Here is a 16114-nt window from a genome sequence, read left to right as displayed (position 1 = left end):
CTCCGGTTTCCTCCCACAAATCCTAAAAGACGTGCTGTGAGGTTATTTGGACATTCTGAATTCTCTCTCTGTGTACCCGAACTGACGCCAGAATGTGGTGACTAGGGGATTTTCACAGTAACTTGATTGCAGTGTTCATGTCAGCCCACTTATGACACTAAAAAAGATTATATATTACATTACCTGTCAACCCCCTTGTTTATAACCTTTTGTGAGGCACCTTATCAAATGTATTCTGGAAGTCCAAATACATCTACATTACCCCCAATATCCATTTGGCTTGTTACATCTTCGAAGAACTTCAACAAATGATTCAAACACGATTTACCCTTCGCAAAACCATGCTGACTCTGATGGACCCCTCACCTGATACCTCACAATGCCCGGGGAATGATTGACGGCATGTCCGGACCAATGGAAGCAGCAGGCCCGAACTGGAGCAGCTGGTCCTCCAACCAATCACAGTGAATGGGGGGGGGGGGGGCTGAATGAAGCATGCGCAGTTTGATTAATGGCGATGAGAAGAAGGTTCTTTCTCCGATTCACAATCCGTAAAGGTGGGAATGGCAGGTCAGTGGGATCAGCCCGGTCGTTAGGCACAGTTCGTAAACATATTATAGAAACAGGAAACCCGGAAAAATAACCTACCAATACCAGGTGACCTGAGCGGAGGCTGCAGCTTTCTCACAGATAGATCGAAGCGGCCGCCATCTTTGTTCCGAACTGGCAACAATGCGCATGCGCACACCTTTTTAATTGCGTACACGCGCGCCCAACATATCTTTATTGGAGCAGAGCGCAGGCTCAGTCGCCATCATTGTTGGGGGCAACATTTTAAAAATGGTTCTTCATGTCAGAATGTCATCAAACTGTTTCACTCTGAGTTACAAATTGTTATTTATGGGAAAGAACAATGATACGTATCCAGAGCTGTGACAATAATTCGTATTTATATTGTGCCTTGAACAGAATAAAATATTAAGACTTTTCAGAGAAACATTACAAAATAGGTGATCTTGATGATGATGTGGATATGTGTTTGGGAGCTCATCTGGGGTGCAATATTTCACCATTGTTGTGAACAGTTTGCTTCAGCCTCAGACATTTGGCAGGGACAGACAGGGATGGAGTTTGTCGAGGGGACGGAAGTGAATGGGTTTAAACTTCTCAATATTTAAATGGAGGAAATTTCTGCTCCTCCAGTACTGGATGTCAGACAAGTTCAGACATGTCTTGGAAGGGAACTTGCAGGTCGTGATGTTCACACACATCTGCTGTCCTGGTCCATCCAGGTGGCGGAGGTTTCGGAGATTCTGTCAAATTGTGATTCTGTTGTAAGTTGAGAAAATACCTCTCCATTGCCCCTGTCACTCCCATTCCCTTCTCTCTCTCCCTTTCCCTCATCATTTCTGTCTCTGCACCACGACTCACTCTTTTTCTCTCCCTCTCTGTCTTTCTTGTCACATGTATTCCCTAGCACAGAGGATTGTGGATACTCCATCACTGAATATATTTAAGGTTAAGATGGTGAGATTTTTGGTCTCTCCGGAAGTCAAGGAGATGGGGAGCTGGCGGGAAAGGGGAATGGAAGACCAAGATCAGCCACAATCGTGTTCAATGGCAGAGCAGGTTCAACGGGCCGAATGGTCTACTTCTGCTCCTATTTCTTGTGTTCTTGCAAAGGTGGGTATAGGTCATGTGGCAGGTTGCCTTTCCTGAAGGACAATAGTGAGCCAGTTCGGTTTTTATGACAATCCAGCAGGTTTTCATGGTCACTTTTTCCCAGTGCCGCCCCCACAAATGACCAGATTAATTGAGGTCAATTTTACAATCTGCCTTTGTGTTTTTGTGGGTTCGCTCTCACTCCCTTTTTTTTGTTTTAAATCAGTTTGACAGAGTGTTACAAGGGGAAGATTTGCAGTCAGGAAACTCAAACCAAACATTGCATCAGGATCTGAGGATCGCCCAATTTGTTGCAACCTGAACATCGGTGAATTTTGAACATAGAAGGAAAAAGCACGGTTCTCAGTGAGGAGAAACCATGGGAATGTGAGGAGGGATTCAGATCCACATCTCAACTGGAAATTCATCATCCAAGACACTCTGTGGAGAGGTCATTCACTTGCTTTGATTGTGCGAAGAGATTCTCTCGATCATCCAGCCTGCTGCAACACCAGCAGGTTCATACCGGGGAGAAACCATTCAACTGCTCCCTCTGTGGGAAGGGATTTGCTCAGTCGTCCAACCTGCTGAGACACCAGCTAGTTCACACTGGGAAGAGACCATTTATTTGCTGAGAGTATGGGAAGGGATTCACTTGGTCATCTGACTTAATGCCGCACCAGCGAGTTCATACGGACAAGAGACCATTTAAATGTCCAGATTGTGGGAAGTGCTATAAATGTTCCCGGGACCTGATACTCCATCAACGAGCTCACACCAACGAGCGACCGTTTAGGTGCACTCACCGTGGGACTGGGTTCAAGCAGTCATCTCAACTCCGTGAACACCAACGCACTCACACTGGGGAGAGGCCTTTCACCTGCTCCCTGTGTGGCAGTGGGTTCAGTAGGTCATCAAACCTGTGGACACACCAGCGCAGTCACACTGGGGAGAGACCTTTCACTTGCTCTGAGTGTGGGAAGGGATTCACTCAGTTATCCACTCTGCTGAATCATCAGAGTGTTCACAATGACAAGAGACCATTTAAATGCACAGACTGCAGGAAGTGCTGCAAAAGTTCCCGGGAACTGCTCCACCATAAACGTGTTCACATTGATGAGAAACCTTTTAAATGCCCAGACTGTGAGAAGTGCTTTAAAAGTTCCGGGGAACTGATGCGTCATCAGCGTATTCAGACTGACGAGAAACCGTTCCAGTGCTCTTACTGCGGAACTGGGTTCAAGACATCATCTGACCTCACTGTACACCAGCGAACTCACACTGGGGAGAGACCGTTCACCTGCTCCCAGTGTGGGAAGACATTCACTCAGTCATCCAGCCTGCTGGCACATCAGCGAGTTCACACTAGGGAGAGGCCGTACACCTGCCCCAAGTGTGGGAAGAGATTCACACAGTCATCCAACCTGATGAGACACCAGCGAATTCACAAGTAATTACAGTGAGTGGACATGCTGATCAGCTGCTCCCCTCCCTTCCACTAGCTCCACCGGGCCAAACTGTCTCTAAAAATCCCCCTTGTCTGAGTGTGAACTCGGATCTATCTCCGGTTGCTCTCCGATCTCCTGTCATGTCCTGTTCAATCTCATCTTGATTACAAGACCTGCCTTCTGCTCCCTTGACCCAATTCTCACTAAACCGCTGACCATCCAACTTCCCCACATTAATTGATATCGTTAACAGTTCTCTCTCGCTTCTGGCTTTGCCCCTCTCACTTTTAAATACACGATCTTCACCTTTCCTGAGAAAACAACCTTTGACCCCAACTTCCTGCAAAGTACCACCCCATCTCCAAACTCCCTTTCCTCACCAACATGGTGTCCCCCAAGGATCTATCCTTGGCCCCTCCTATTTCCCATCGACATGATGGCACTAGAATCCATAGAATCCCTAAAGTGCAGAAGGAGGCCATTCGGTCGCTCAGGATTACACTATATGCCTGAAAAAGTGCGCTAGCTAGGCCCATAACCTCACCCGATCCCCATAACACCACCTAACCTGCACATCTTTGGACTGTGGCAGCACCCGCAGGAAACCCACACAGATTTGGGGAGAACGCACAAACTCCATACTGACAGTCATCCAAGGCCAGATTCAAACCCGGTCCCGGTTTCTTCGGGTGCTAAAGTTTCCTCCCATAAGTCCCGAAAGACGTGCTTGTTAGGTGAATTGGATGGGAATAGAGGGATATGGACCCAGGAAGTGTAGAAGATTTTAGTTTAGACAGGTAGCATGGTCAGCACGAACTTGGAGGGCCGAAGGGCCTGTTCCTGTGCTTTCCTTTGTTCTATTCTGAATTCTCCCTCTGTGTACCTGAACAGGCGCCGGAATGTGGGGACTAGGGGCTTTTCATAGTAAATTTATTGCAGTTTTAATATACGCCTACTTGCGACAGTAAAGATTATTTTTTTTAAAATTTAAATTAAATTAAATTTTCCTACTGGAGCTGATGAATGGTGGCCATAGTTCCCACAATCCCCCGCGGCCCAGAGACCGCTCGATGCAACTGGCTCATTCCGCATGCTCCAGGCCCAGCCAGCCGCGGGGCATTATGGATGGCTCCTCTGTTCCGCGTCGGAGAGGACCGGGAAGCGGTGGTGTAGATGGGCTGCAGTAAACTGGTCAGGATATGGAATCCCAGGGGGAGCGATGGAGCCAGCTCTGGACGGGGAGAGTTTCTCAACTCCTCAGTGAACGCCGCAAACCCTAAATAAGACGCTGCCGGAGCGAGTTTGTTGGTCCGGTTCCTGACCCTAGGATCAGGGCCAGGTGAACAGCCGCCATGATGGTTCAGAGAAAGGAAGAGCGCATGCGATGGCGTCTGGGTGACGCAAGAGAGAATGGGCAGAACTTTCAGGGTCTCTTTTTCAACTGGGTCCTAGTGCCCGGAACGAATACACCTCAGAATAGTTTAAAATTGTTAATTGGAACTGCCTCACAGCGACTGAGACCCAGATTCGAATCCGAACTTGGGTGGCTGTCGTTGTGAAGTTTGCACATTCTCTGTGTCTGCCTGGGTTTCTTCCGGTGCTCTGATGTCCTCCCACAACCCAAAGATCTGCAGGTTAGGTGGGGTTATGGGGATAGGGTAGGGGAGTGGGCTTAGGCAGGATGTTCTTTGAGAAGATCATCTTTGCTGCACAGAGGGGTCTGGGCTAGCCGGAGCGGCTGGTCTGCTCCTGATCTGTTTAAAACACCAATTTGTAGATCCCTATGGGGGGAGAATGTAGGGCTTCCTCTGGCTGCTCGCCTCTCTTCTGTGGTCTTGTCCATGTTCAGGTGGCCCTGGAACGGAAACATGAGGTGTCCTCCAGTACACTTGACACCTTCCACAACTGTTGGTACCTCAGGGTGCAGAGTGCTTCTGAGACACTGAAAACAACATTCTGGTTTGGTTAAAAAGTTTTCCTTGTTTTTGTTGTGATTTTGCCTTCTTTTACTTTGATTGGGCAACATATTTGGGGAAATAAGAGAGAGAAGAATATTCCATAGAAATTCCATAGTCAACTCCTTTTAAAGGGGATTGGAAGGAGAGGATTTCACACATTCACGATGAGTTGAATATCACCAGCCTTTGATGTCGGAAAGGATCTGAATTATCAGTGTGACTGGAAAAACACCGAGAGCCACACTGACACACACCCAAGTGAGAGAGTTCCAGTGACCTGACTATGGAAAGGGCTTCAACTATTACACAACCTGAAAAAAAATCATATCATTCACAGCGGGGAGACACCGTACAATTATTCCTTGTGTCAACGAGGCTTTAACTGATTATCCAATCCAGTGACACCATGGTGAAACCGTGGAAATGTGGGAAGGGTTTCAGCTCCCCATCTGCACTAGAAACTCATAAACGCAGTCACACTAGAGAGAAGTTGTTCACTTGCTCCACCTGTGGAAAGGAATTCACTCAGTCATCCAGCCTAATGACACACCAGCGAGTTCACACTGGAGAGAAACCCTACGATTGCTCTCAGTGTGGGAAGACCGTCCGGTGTTCATCCCACCTCACTGAACATCTACGGGTTCACACTGGGGAGAGACCATTCCACTGCTCTGAGTGCGGGCAGAGGTTCACTTGTTCTTCCCACCTCATTCTACACAAGCGTGTCCACACTGGTGAGAGGCCGTACGTCTGCTCTGTGTGTGGGAAGGGATTTATTAGATCATCACATCTTCTTAGACACCAGCGTGATCACACTGAAGAGAAGGCATTCACCTGCACGGAGTGTGAGAAGAGTTTCACTAATTTACCTAATTTTCTGAATCACCAGCGAATTCACAATGGAGAGAAACCCTTTACCTGCGCTGAGTGTGGGAAGGGATTCGCTGCAAAATCGCAGCTTATGACACATACACTTGTTCACACTGATGAGAGACCATTTCATTGTTCTGACTGTGAGAAGAGCTTTAAAAGCAGAAGGGAGTTGATGAACCACCAGCGAATCCATTCCGGGGCGAAGCCGTTCACCTGCCCCGTGTGCGATAGAGGATTCACTCAGCCATCCACTCGTCTGAGTCACCAGAGAGTTCACATGTGATTACAGGGATTGGATTCCTCCACTCAGGAATGAACCATGTTCATTCTGACAGTACAGATTTATTTTCCTTGATGTTAAACTCCAGCCCAGTTCATGGGATTAACAGAATGGACATGAATTGCATTAAACACAGTGTTGGAGTCCTTGATTTCTGTAAGATAAGAGGAGACAAATTGATGTCCTGTTACCGACTGTTCCATTGTTGGGTCTTTTCTCCTTTGTTAATGGAACACTTGGATTTATATAGCGCCTCTCACAAATTCAGGATGTCCCAAAGTGCTTTCCAGACAATGAGGTTCTTTTGAAGTGTAGTCACTGTTGTAATGTAGGAAATGCAGCAGCCAGATTGTGTACAACAGGCTCCTACAAACACAAATAAGATGCTGGAAATACTCAGCAGGTCGGGCAGCATCTGTGAAGCAAGAAAGTGAGTTCAAAACAGAACTATGATTATGACCAGATTATCTGTTCAGTGCTCATCACCGAGGGCTTTATATTGAGCAGTTCACCCGAGAGAACTTCCTTCGAAATATCACCAAGGGAACTTTTACGTCCAGCTGCAAGAGCAGATGGGGTTATATTGGAAGGTTTCCTCTGAAAGTCATTGCAGTATTCCCTCAGTACTGTGCTGTATTCCCTCAGTACAGTGCTGTATTCCCTCAGTACAGTGCTGTATTCCCTCTGTACAGTGCTATATTCCCTCAGTACTGTGCTGTATTCCCTCAGTACAGTGCTGTATTCCCTCAGTACAGCATCGGAATACCAGCCGGATTTTATGGTCAGGTTTCTGGAGCTGAAGTTGAACCCACATCATCCTGACTCAGATGGGAACGTAACTACTGAACAATAACACCTCATCGTTAACTCAAGATTATTTCCGCTCTCTCATCCTTGGTTGCTCTCCTGAACACATTAATCCATTGGGCTCTCGGACAAATCCAAGTGGATTCAACAGGTTTCCAGGGTTCGTGCTGATGCTACAGCAAGAGATCGAGAAGGTTTTTATTTCTGAATTCAAGAACTGGCATCAAGTATCACAACATGGTGACAATTTGAACTCAAGGCTTTGCCTTTCAAAGACTTTGGCCTTAACCATTCAGGCCATTTGTTACTTTTTGAGAGAAAGAGCTTGAGCTGGAACTTGCCTCCAAACCAATTGCCAAGACTCTTGATTCTGATGTAAAAATACCATTTAAAACCAGCAAGTCGGCATAATTGTTGCCAAAATTGCTAAAGTAAAATTATAGCTTTTCTATTTCAAACTTCGAAAGGGAGATTTACCTGAAGCTGAGAGGGATTATTAAATATTCAGAACAAAACCTGATGACAAACAGTCTGGGTGGTTCCCGGGAATCGGAAAAGAAAGTTTCCTTTCGGGAAATAAATTGAAGATTAAGAAAACCCGCCAGCCCCACAATACGGCAAATTGAATTTGAACTAATTTTGAAAATAAAAACATCTAAACTATTGATACCTGGAATCAAATTACAATGTCTGATTCCTGTTTTAAAGGTAGAAGGAATACTGGACAGTAACATTTCTCTAAGCCTCATGAATGAGATATCTAATGGGATGTGTAAAATTATATAAGAGCAAGCGATTGAGCACAGGAATAAAGTTAAGGAAAAATAACCCCACTAAATGAGAATTGGAATACCTCACTGTGGGTGTAGTTCAGTGGAATATATCAATGTGGTATTGATGTATATTTTAATAAAAGGAAAGTGTAGATGAGACTAATAAATTGATGGCTCTCTTGGAGATGTTTGTATCGTTGTGGATGAACTTTCAAAGAGAATTGCATTTGATAAAATGGCCAATGCCAAAGACATTGAAGCATTCAGGGGGAGATGAGCAAAAATATTTACAGACACATATAAGTGGGACTAGGCAGTAAATGATTCATTTTCAGGTGAGCTACATTTTATATTTACTGAAGTAAGCTAATAAGATCAAGGAAGCCATTTTGAAACTAACATTTAAATGAAAAGGGCATTTTGTATTCAGCAATTGATCGGTTATATTAATCAATGATGTGTATTAATTATTCACTAGTCAGAAACAAATTATTAATTAAGTAGTGTGCCTCAGTTGATTTTAATTGACGATTTAATAATCTGTTAGTGGTTGTGTTAAAAGACTTGGTTGTACCTAAAACTGTGTAAGCCTGTTTTAAATTCTATATTACAGCTTCTGTGAGAAGGAATGTATGATCTGATCTGATGGTTAGCAACAAGTCTTCATTCCCTTGGTAACCTTATTTGTAACTGGAAAGTCACACAATGATGGGAGGAATACATTAAACATTCCCACTGTATCCCGATCTGCGACATTTACCCAAATGGTTAAAACCCAATCAAACTGATTCATGTATAAAATTGACCAACCATTGAGTTCTAATTAGTTTATTCAAACTGAGGGAGGATCTACTTAGGTACTTAAAACCCGAGGAGAAGGTCTGTTGCCAGCCATGTACTGGAATCCCCAAAGCAAGGTTCCCATCAGAATTGTTGTCAAAGAAGGGGTACCAGAGGGATTATGTTTTTACAGCCTGATCAACCAAGAGAAATGGTAAAAGTCTGTTTTGTGTTAATAAGTTTCCCCTTTTCCTTCTGTATCGATCAGTTTCCCCTTTTCCTTCTGTATCGATCAGTTTCCCCTTTTCCTTCTGTATCGATCAGTTTACCCTTTTCCTTCTGTATCACTATGTATCTTTTTTTTTTAAATACATTAGTTTCAATTTACCATCTGAAATTCCTGATTTCCTAACGTCAAGTCTTGTTCAAACTAAAACAATCGAGTGAACTGTTTATAAACACTGGTGGATTGGTTGATTGCAATTAGACTTAAACAATTCTATGTTTTAATATGAGATCACCTGAAAGTCGATGAATTGTCTGCATTGGATGGAGCCCTTGTAGCCTCATGTGAGGATATCGGTGTGAGTGTGCAGCTGTGATTTGTCAAATGTAAAATAACTTATTCAGAAATGCTTTGTGAAATTCACTGAAGAATGAATCCCAGACATGTTCAAACTGTGTCTGAGGCCAAACTAGTTTCAGCTGATGCTTCGTCAATGACCGTACTCCCATGATAAGGTCAGAAGTGGGGATGCTTGCTAATGACTGCACAATGTTCACCATTTGCGACTCCTCAGTTACTGAAGCGTCCATGGCCAAATGCAGCGAGATAATATCTAGGTTTATACAGACAAGTGGTAAGTTGCATTTGTGCCACACAAGTGCCAGACTATGATCATCTCCAACAAGAGAGGATCTAACAATTGCCCCTTGACATTCAATAGCATTACCATCATTGAATCCCTCGCTGTCAACATCCTGGGGGTTACCATTGACCAGAAACCAAACTGGACTAGCCATAAATGGTGGCTACAAGAGCAGATCAAAGGCAAGAATCCTGCAGCGAGTAACTCACCTCCTGACTCCCTAAAACCTGTGCACTATCTAAAAGACACAAATCAGGAATGTAATGGAATACTCCCCACTTGTCTGGATGGGTGCAGATCCAACAACACTCAAGGACAAAGTAACCCACTTGATTGGCAACCTATCCACAAACATTCACTCCCTTTACCACATGTGAAAAATGGCAGGTGTGTGTACTTTCTACAAGATGCACTGCAGTAACTCACCAAGGCTCCTTAGGCAGCACCTTCTAAACTCAGGATCACCACCATCTAGAAGCAGAATGGCAGCAGATACCTGGGAACACTGCCACCTCCAGGTTCCCCTCCAAATCACTAACCATTAGTTAGTGATTAGTTAGACTAGAAGGGCTTGCGGTTCATAAGGAGGAGGTGTTAACAATTCTGGAAAGGGTGAAAATAGATAGGTCCCCTGGATAGGCCGGATGGGATTTATCCTAGGATTCTCTGGGAAGCTAGGGAGGAGATTGCTGAGCCTTTGGCTTTGATCTTTAAGTCATCTTTGTCAACAGGAATAGTGCCAGAAGACTGGAGGATAGCAAATGTCCCCTTGTTCAAGAAGGGGAGTAGAGACAAACCCCGGTAACTATAGACCAGTGAGCCTTACTTCTGTTGTGGGCAAAATCTTGGAAAGGTTTATAAGACATAGGATGTATAATCATCTGGAAAGGAATAATTTGATTAGACATAGTCTCAGAGCTTATAAAAAGCTGGATTAGCCAAAATTCACTGTGAGAAATGTTGGGGAATGCAGGATTTAGTGAGAGGAAGGAACTGAAGGAGATCAATATTAGTAGAAAAATAGTGTTGCGGAAAATGATGGGATTGAAGGCTGATAAATCCCCAGGGCCTAATAATCTGCATCGCCAAGTAATTAAGGAGGTGGCTCTAGAAATAGTGGATGTATTGGTGGTCATCTTCCAGGATTCTATAGTCTCTGGAACAGTTCCTGCGGATTGGAGGGTGGCTGATGTAACTCCACTATTTAAAAAGAGAGCTAGAGAGAAAACGGAATTATAGACCAGTAAGCCTGACATCGGTAGTGGGGAAAAGTCTAGAATCCATTATCAAGATTTTATAGCTCAGCGCTTAGAAAGCAGTGTCAGGATCGGACAGAGTCAGCATGGATTTATGAAGGGAAAATCATGCTTGACAAATCTACTGGAATTTTGAGGATGTAACTGGTGGAGTTGACGAGGGAGAGCCAGTGGATGTGGTGCATTTGGACTTTCAGATGGCTTTTGGCAAAGTCCTCCTTAGGAGATGAGCTTTTACAATTGAAGCACATGGAATTAGGAGTAGTGTATTGGTATGGATAGAAAACTGGTTGGCAGACAGGAAACAGAATGGGAATTAACAGGTCTTTTTCAAATTGGTAGGCAGTGACTACCACAGGGATTGCTGATCAAACCCCAGCTATTTACAATATATATAAATGATTTAGATGAGGGAACAAAATGTAATATCTGCAAAATTACAGATGACATCAAGTTGTGTGGGAGGGTGAGCTGTGAGGAGGGTGCAGAGATCCTTCAGTGTGATTTGGACAAGTTGAGTGAGTGGGCAAATGAATGGCAGATGTAATTATACAGGGCCTTGGTGAGGCAACAACTGGAATATTGTGTGCAGTTTTGGTCTCCTTATCTTTATTCTTCCTCGAGGGGGAGTGCAGCGAAGGTTTACCAGACCAAATCCCAGGATGGCAGGACTGATGTATGAGGAGAGATTGAATCAATTAAGATTTTATTCTCTGAAGTTAGAAGAATGAGAGGGGATCTCATAGAAACCTATAAAATTCTAACAGGATTGGACAGGGTAGTTGCAGGAAGGATGTTCCGATGGTGGGTGTGTCCACAACCAGGGGTCACAGTCTGAGGATATGAGGGTAGCCCATTTAGGACAGAGATGAGGAGAAATATCTTCATCCAGAGAGTGGTGAGCCTGTGGAATTCGTTGGCACAGAAAGTAGTTGAGGCCAATTATGTAGAATGTATGTTTATGTAGAATGTATGTTTTCAAGAAGCAGTTAGATACAGCACTTAGGGCGAAGGGGATCAAAGAATATTGGCGGGGGGGGGGGGGGGGGGGGGAGGCAGGATCAAGCGATTGAGTTGGATGATCAGCCATGATCATAATGAATGGTGGAGCATGCTCAAAAGGGCCGAATGGCCTCCCCCTGCTATTTTCTGTGTGAGAAGTCAATACGGATGTTTTCTATTCATAATAGTGAGATCTGCAAGAAAGTTGTTGTATAATCTAAAATAGTTTAAAAATAATTAATATTATTGAAATCTTATGAAGAAATATCTCACTGCAGCTTGCTGGTGAAAAACATAAGACATGCTGGTTACTTTAAAATCACTCGTTAGCTGGGCAGCACGGTGGCACAGTGGTTAGCACTGCTGCCTCATGGCGCCGAGGTCCCAGGTTCGATCCTGGCTCTGGGTCATTGTCCGTGTGCAGTTTGCACATTCTCCCCGTGTTTGCGTGGGTTTCGCCCCCACAACCCAAAGATGTGTCAGGTAGGTGGATTGGCCACACTAAATTGCCCCTTAATTGGAAAAAATGAATTGGGCACTCTAAATTTATTTAAAAGATAAAAATAAATAAAATCACTTGTCAGCTTGATCTAACCCCATTCCCCCAGTCCACTTTGTGGGTAATCTGAGAATCCCAAATTCGAATTTAAGAGTCCCAGCTTGCCATACCTTCCATACTGTCTCTCCGAGCTTTTGCATCCAGGGATGGTTTTGCTAACCTGCCCCAAGGCCCTCAAACACTGCCTGGGGTTCTTTTCATACTACGCCCAGTGGGTCCCAAACCATGCGGACAAGGCCCGCCCACTCATCCAGTCCACCCATTTTCCCCTGACAGCCGAGGCTCTACATGCCTTCGACCGTATCAGAGCCGATATCACCAAGGCCGCGATGCACGCAGTAGATGAGACGCTGCCCTTTCAAGTGGAGAGCGACGCATGAGACATCACCCTCGCGGCCACCCTCAAACAGGCAGGCAGGCCGGTGGCATTCTTTTCCCGCACCCTTCATGCCTCCTCAATTCGGCACTCCTCCGTCGGAAAAGAGGCCCAAGCTATCGTTGAAGCTGTGCGGCATTGGAGGCATTTCTTGGCCAGCAGGAGATTCACGCTCCTCGCTGACCAACGGTCGGTAGCCTTCATGTTTAATAACACACAGCGGGGCAAGATCAAAAATGATAAAATCTTGAGGTGGAGGATCGAGCTCTCCACATACAACTACGAGATTATGTATCGCCCCGGCAAGCTCAACAAGCCCCAGACGCCCTATCCCGAGGTACATGTGCCAGCACCCAAGAAGACTGACTCCGGACCCTGCACGACAGCCTTTGTCACCCAGGAGTCACACGGCTGTACCATTTTATAAAGGCCCGCAATCTGCCCTACTCCGTCGAGGAAGTGCAGACAACCAGGGACTCCCAGATCTGTGCGGAGTGCAAACCGCACTTCCACCAGCCGGACTGCGCACGCCTGGTGAAGGCCTCCCGCCTCTTTGAACACTTCAGCATGGATTTCAAAGGGCCCCTCCCCTCCACCGACCGTAACACGTATTTCCTCAGTGTGGTCGATGAGTACTCCAGATTCCCCTTCGCCATCCCATGCCCCGACATGACATCTGCCACCGTCATCAAAGCCCTCAACACAATCTTTGCTCTGTTCGGTTTCCCCGTCTACATCCACAGTGACAGGGGATCCTCATTCATGAGTGATGAGCTGCGTCAGTACCTGCTCAGCATGGGTATCACCTCCAGCAGGACGACCAGCTATAACCCCCGGGGAAACGGGCAGGTAGAGAGTGAGAACGGGACGGTCTGGAGGGCTGTCCAACTGGCCCTACGGTCCAGGAATCTCCCGGCCACCCGCTGGCAGGAGGTCCTCCCCGATGCACTGCATTCCATTCGGTCACTACTATGCACCGCCACTAACGACACACCCCATGATCGTCTCTTTGCCTTCCCCAGGAAGTCTACATCTGGGGTGTCACTCCCGACTTGGCTCGCAGCTCCAGGACCCGTACTCCTCCGTAGGCACGTCCGACTCCACAAGCCGGACCCGTTGGCAGAAAGGGTGCAGTTGCTCCCTTCACGAACCCCCAGTCTGCCTACGTAGCATACCCCGGTGGCCGCCAGGATACTGTCTCCCTCAGGGACCTGACACCAGCAGGTTCCACACACACACACCTCTGGCCTGGCTCCACCCCACCCTCTCCCAGCGCTCCCAGAAGCAACCACCCCAGGACCATCCGTCCTTCCCCTGCCCACGCCTGAGGATGAAGAGGATTTTGGCATGCTCCCAGAGTCACCGAGGACCAGACCGACATCGGAATTATCGCCGCCACCACTGCGTCACTCCAAGTGGCACATCAAGGCCACGGACCGACTAAATTTATAACTGGTTCAGGACTGCCTAACCTCTGGACTTCAACATTTTTTTGCAATGCTGTACATTAAACTCAAACTTTCTGTATATAGTTCTCCAGCACCCCCGCCGGACTCAATTTTAACAGGGGGTGAATGTGGTAAACCACTGTTGTACATATATTAGGATATGTATGATAAGACCCTGTACTACAGGTACAGCGGTAGTCCCTGCCTGCTGGCTCCGCACAGTAGGCAGAGTATAAATATGTGTGTCCTCCGTACAGCAGCCATTTTGCCAGCTGCTGTGGGAGGCCACACATCTTAGAGTAATAAAGCCTCATTTGTATTCAACTCTCGTCTTTGTCCAATTGATCGTGCATCCGTAGTTTAGGGAGAATGAGAAACTCAAGCAGGTGCTCCAGTGCAGACAGGTCACCGTGGAAATGTTGTTAAGACATTCCTTCACTGCAGACAGGTCATCGTGGAAACGGTGATAAGACATTCCATTCCACAGAATCGACGCATTGGAAACTCTAATTGGATTGGGGAGAGGACAGAGTTTGTCTGTTATTAACCTCAACATAAACTTAAACCAGAGTAAATAATGGAACAGATTAAATTCTAATCTGTGATGTTTATAGCTACAGTAATGGAATTATCAGAATAATAGAATCAACAGGCAGGGTAGTTTAGGGAAAATGAAGAAATTACAGAAGAAACGTAACTGGTGGGAACCCGAGAATGTGTCCTTGTAAATCACAGATGAGAGAAACTCCTGCTGTCTTTTCCTCACTTGCTGCATGAACTGTGTTCCATACTGGGCACCAAACCTCAGGAAAGATACATTGCACTTGGCAACAGTCCAGTTCAGATTGACCATGAAGAAGTGAGGCTGGTGATCTGAGTGAATCCTTTCCCACACACGGAGAACATTAACAGTAACTCCTCAGTGTGAACAGGCCGATTAATTTCCAGGTCTGATTAAATCTATTCCACAGACCCCAGATTTCGAAAGCTTCTCCCCAGCGTGACTACATACCATTCGAAAGGTCAGATCGTCGGCTAAAACATTATCTACATTCAGAACAGGTGAACTGTTTCTCCCAACATTAAACGGGGCTTTTTGCTTCCATGGTTAAAGGCTGACGATGTTCATGACCATGGAGGGATTTGACAACCTGAATACAAATTTTATAATGGAGGCATTGCTTAATCAGAGCTTGAGTAGGTCAATGAGCACGGTGGTGATGGTGAACAGGACTTTGAATGATCTCATATTTCCGTGTGCGGGTGCGGTGAATGAGAGAGGCTGGATAGGAATGTATTGGAATCAAGTCTAAAGGTAACAAAGGGAGGACACAATCTCAGACTCAAGGAACAATCCTTTACAACAGAGATGAGGAGGAATTTGTTCAGCCAGAGGGTGGTGAATCTGTGAACTCTTTGCTGCAGAAGGCTGTGGAGCCAAATCACTGAGTGTCTTTAAGACCGAGATAGATAGATTCTTAATTAATAAGGGGATCAGGAGTTATGGGGAGAAGGCAGGAGAATGGGGATGAGAAAATATCAGCCATGATTGAACGGCGGAGCAGACTTGATGGGCCGAGTGGCCTAATTCTGCTTCTATGTCTTATGGTCTTATGGTAACAGGAGCACGGATGAGCGTTTCAGCAGCAGATGAGCTGGGGAGTGGTGGACACAGGCGACATTGGTATCAGTGATGGTGTGGAAATGTGTTCAGAAACTCATCTTGGGGTCAGATCTAACACGGAGATTGTGCAGAGTGTGGTTCAGCCTCAGACAGTTCCCAGGGAGAGGGATGGACTCGGGAGTTAGGGAACGGAATTTCTAATGGTGACTGAAGACAATGGCTTTGGTCTTTCCAATTTTTAATTGGAGGAAATTTCTGCCCATCCGGTGGATGTGAGATAAGCAGTTTGATAATTTAGTAACAGAGGAAGAATGGAGAGGGATGGTGGTGAGGTAGAGCTGGGTGTTGTCAGTGACATGTGAAAACTAGCACGGTGTTTTTGGATGATGTCACCTCGTG

At 45.8% G+C, this 16114-nt stretch overlaps 2 protein-coding genes across 2 annotated transcripts in view; one reads left to right on the top strand and one right to left on the bottom strand.

The window, feature by feature from the left end:
• LOC140422599 (uncharacterized) overlaps window positions 1–16114 on the bottom strand; it is a 163355-nt gene that overhangs the window by 48219 nt on the left and 99022 nt on the right. The gene's annotated exons all lie outside the window — the stretch shown is intronic.
• Window positions 507–8442, top strand: LOC140418268 (uncharacterized). The gene is made up of 4 exons (XM_072501736.1): window positions 507–570; window positions 1889–3112; window positions 4412–4414; window positions 5552–8442. The coding sequence occupies exons 2-4, from the start codon at window positions 2334–2336 to the stop codon at window positions 6222–6224; spliced, it is 1455 nt and encodes a 484-aa protein (XP_072357837.1). The 5' UTR covers window positions 507–570; window positions 1889–2333; the 3' UTR covers window positions 6225–8442.

The sequence above is a fragment of the Scyliorhinus torazame genome, chromosome 5 (genome assembly GCF_047496885.1).
Source record: "Scyliorhinus torazame isolate Kashiwa2021f chromosome 5, sScyTor2.1, whole genome shotgun sequence".
Lineage (NCBI taxonomy): Eukaryota > Metazoa > Chordata > Chondrichthyes > Carcharhiniformes > Scyliorhinidae > Scyliorhinus > Scyliorhinus torazame.
Note: the sequence above shows the minus strand (reverse complement) of the source record. Positions and strands in the feature narration are given on the sequence as shown.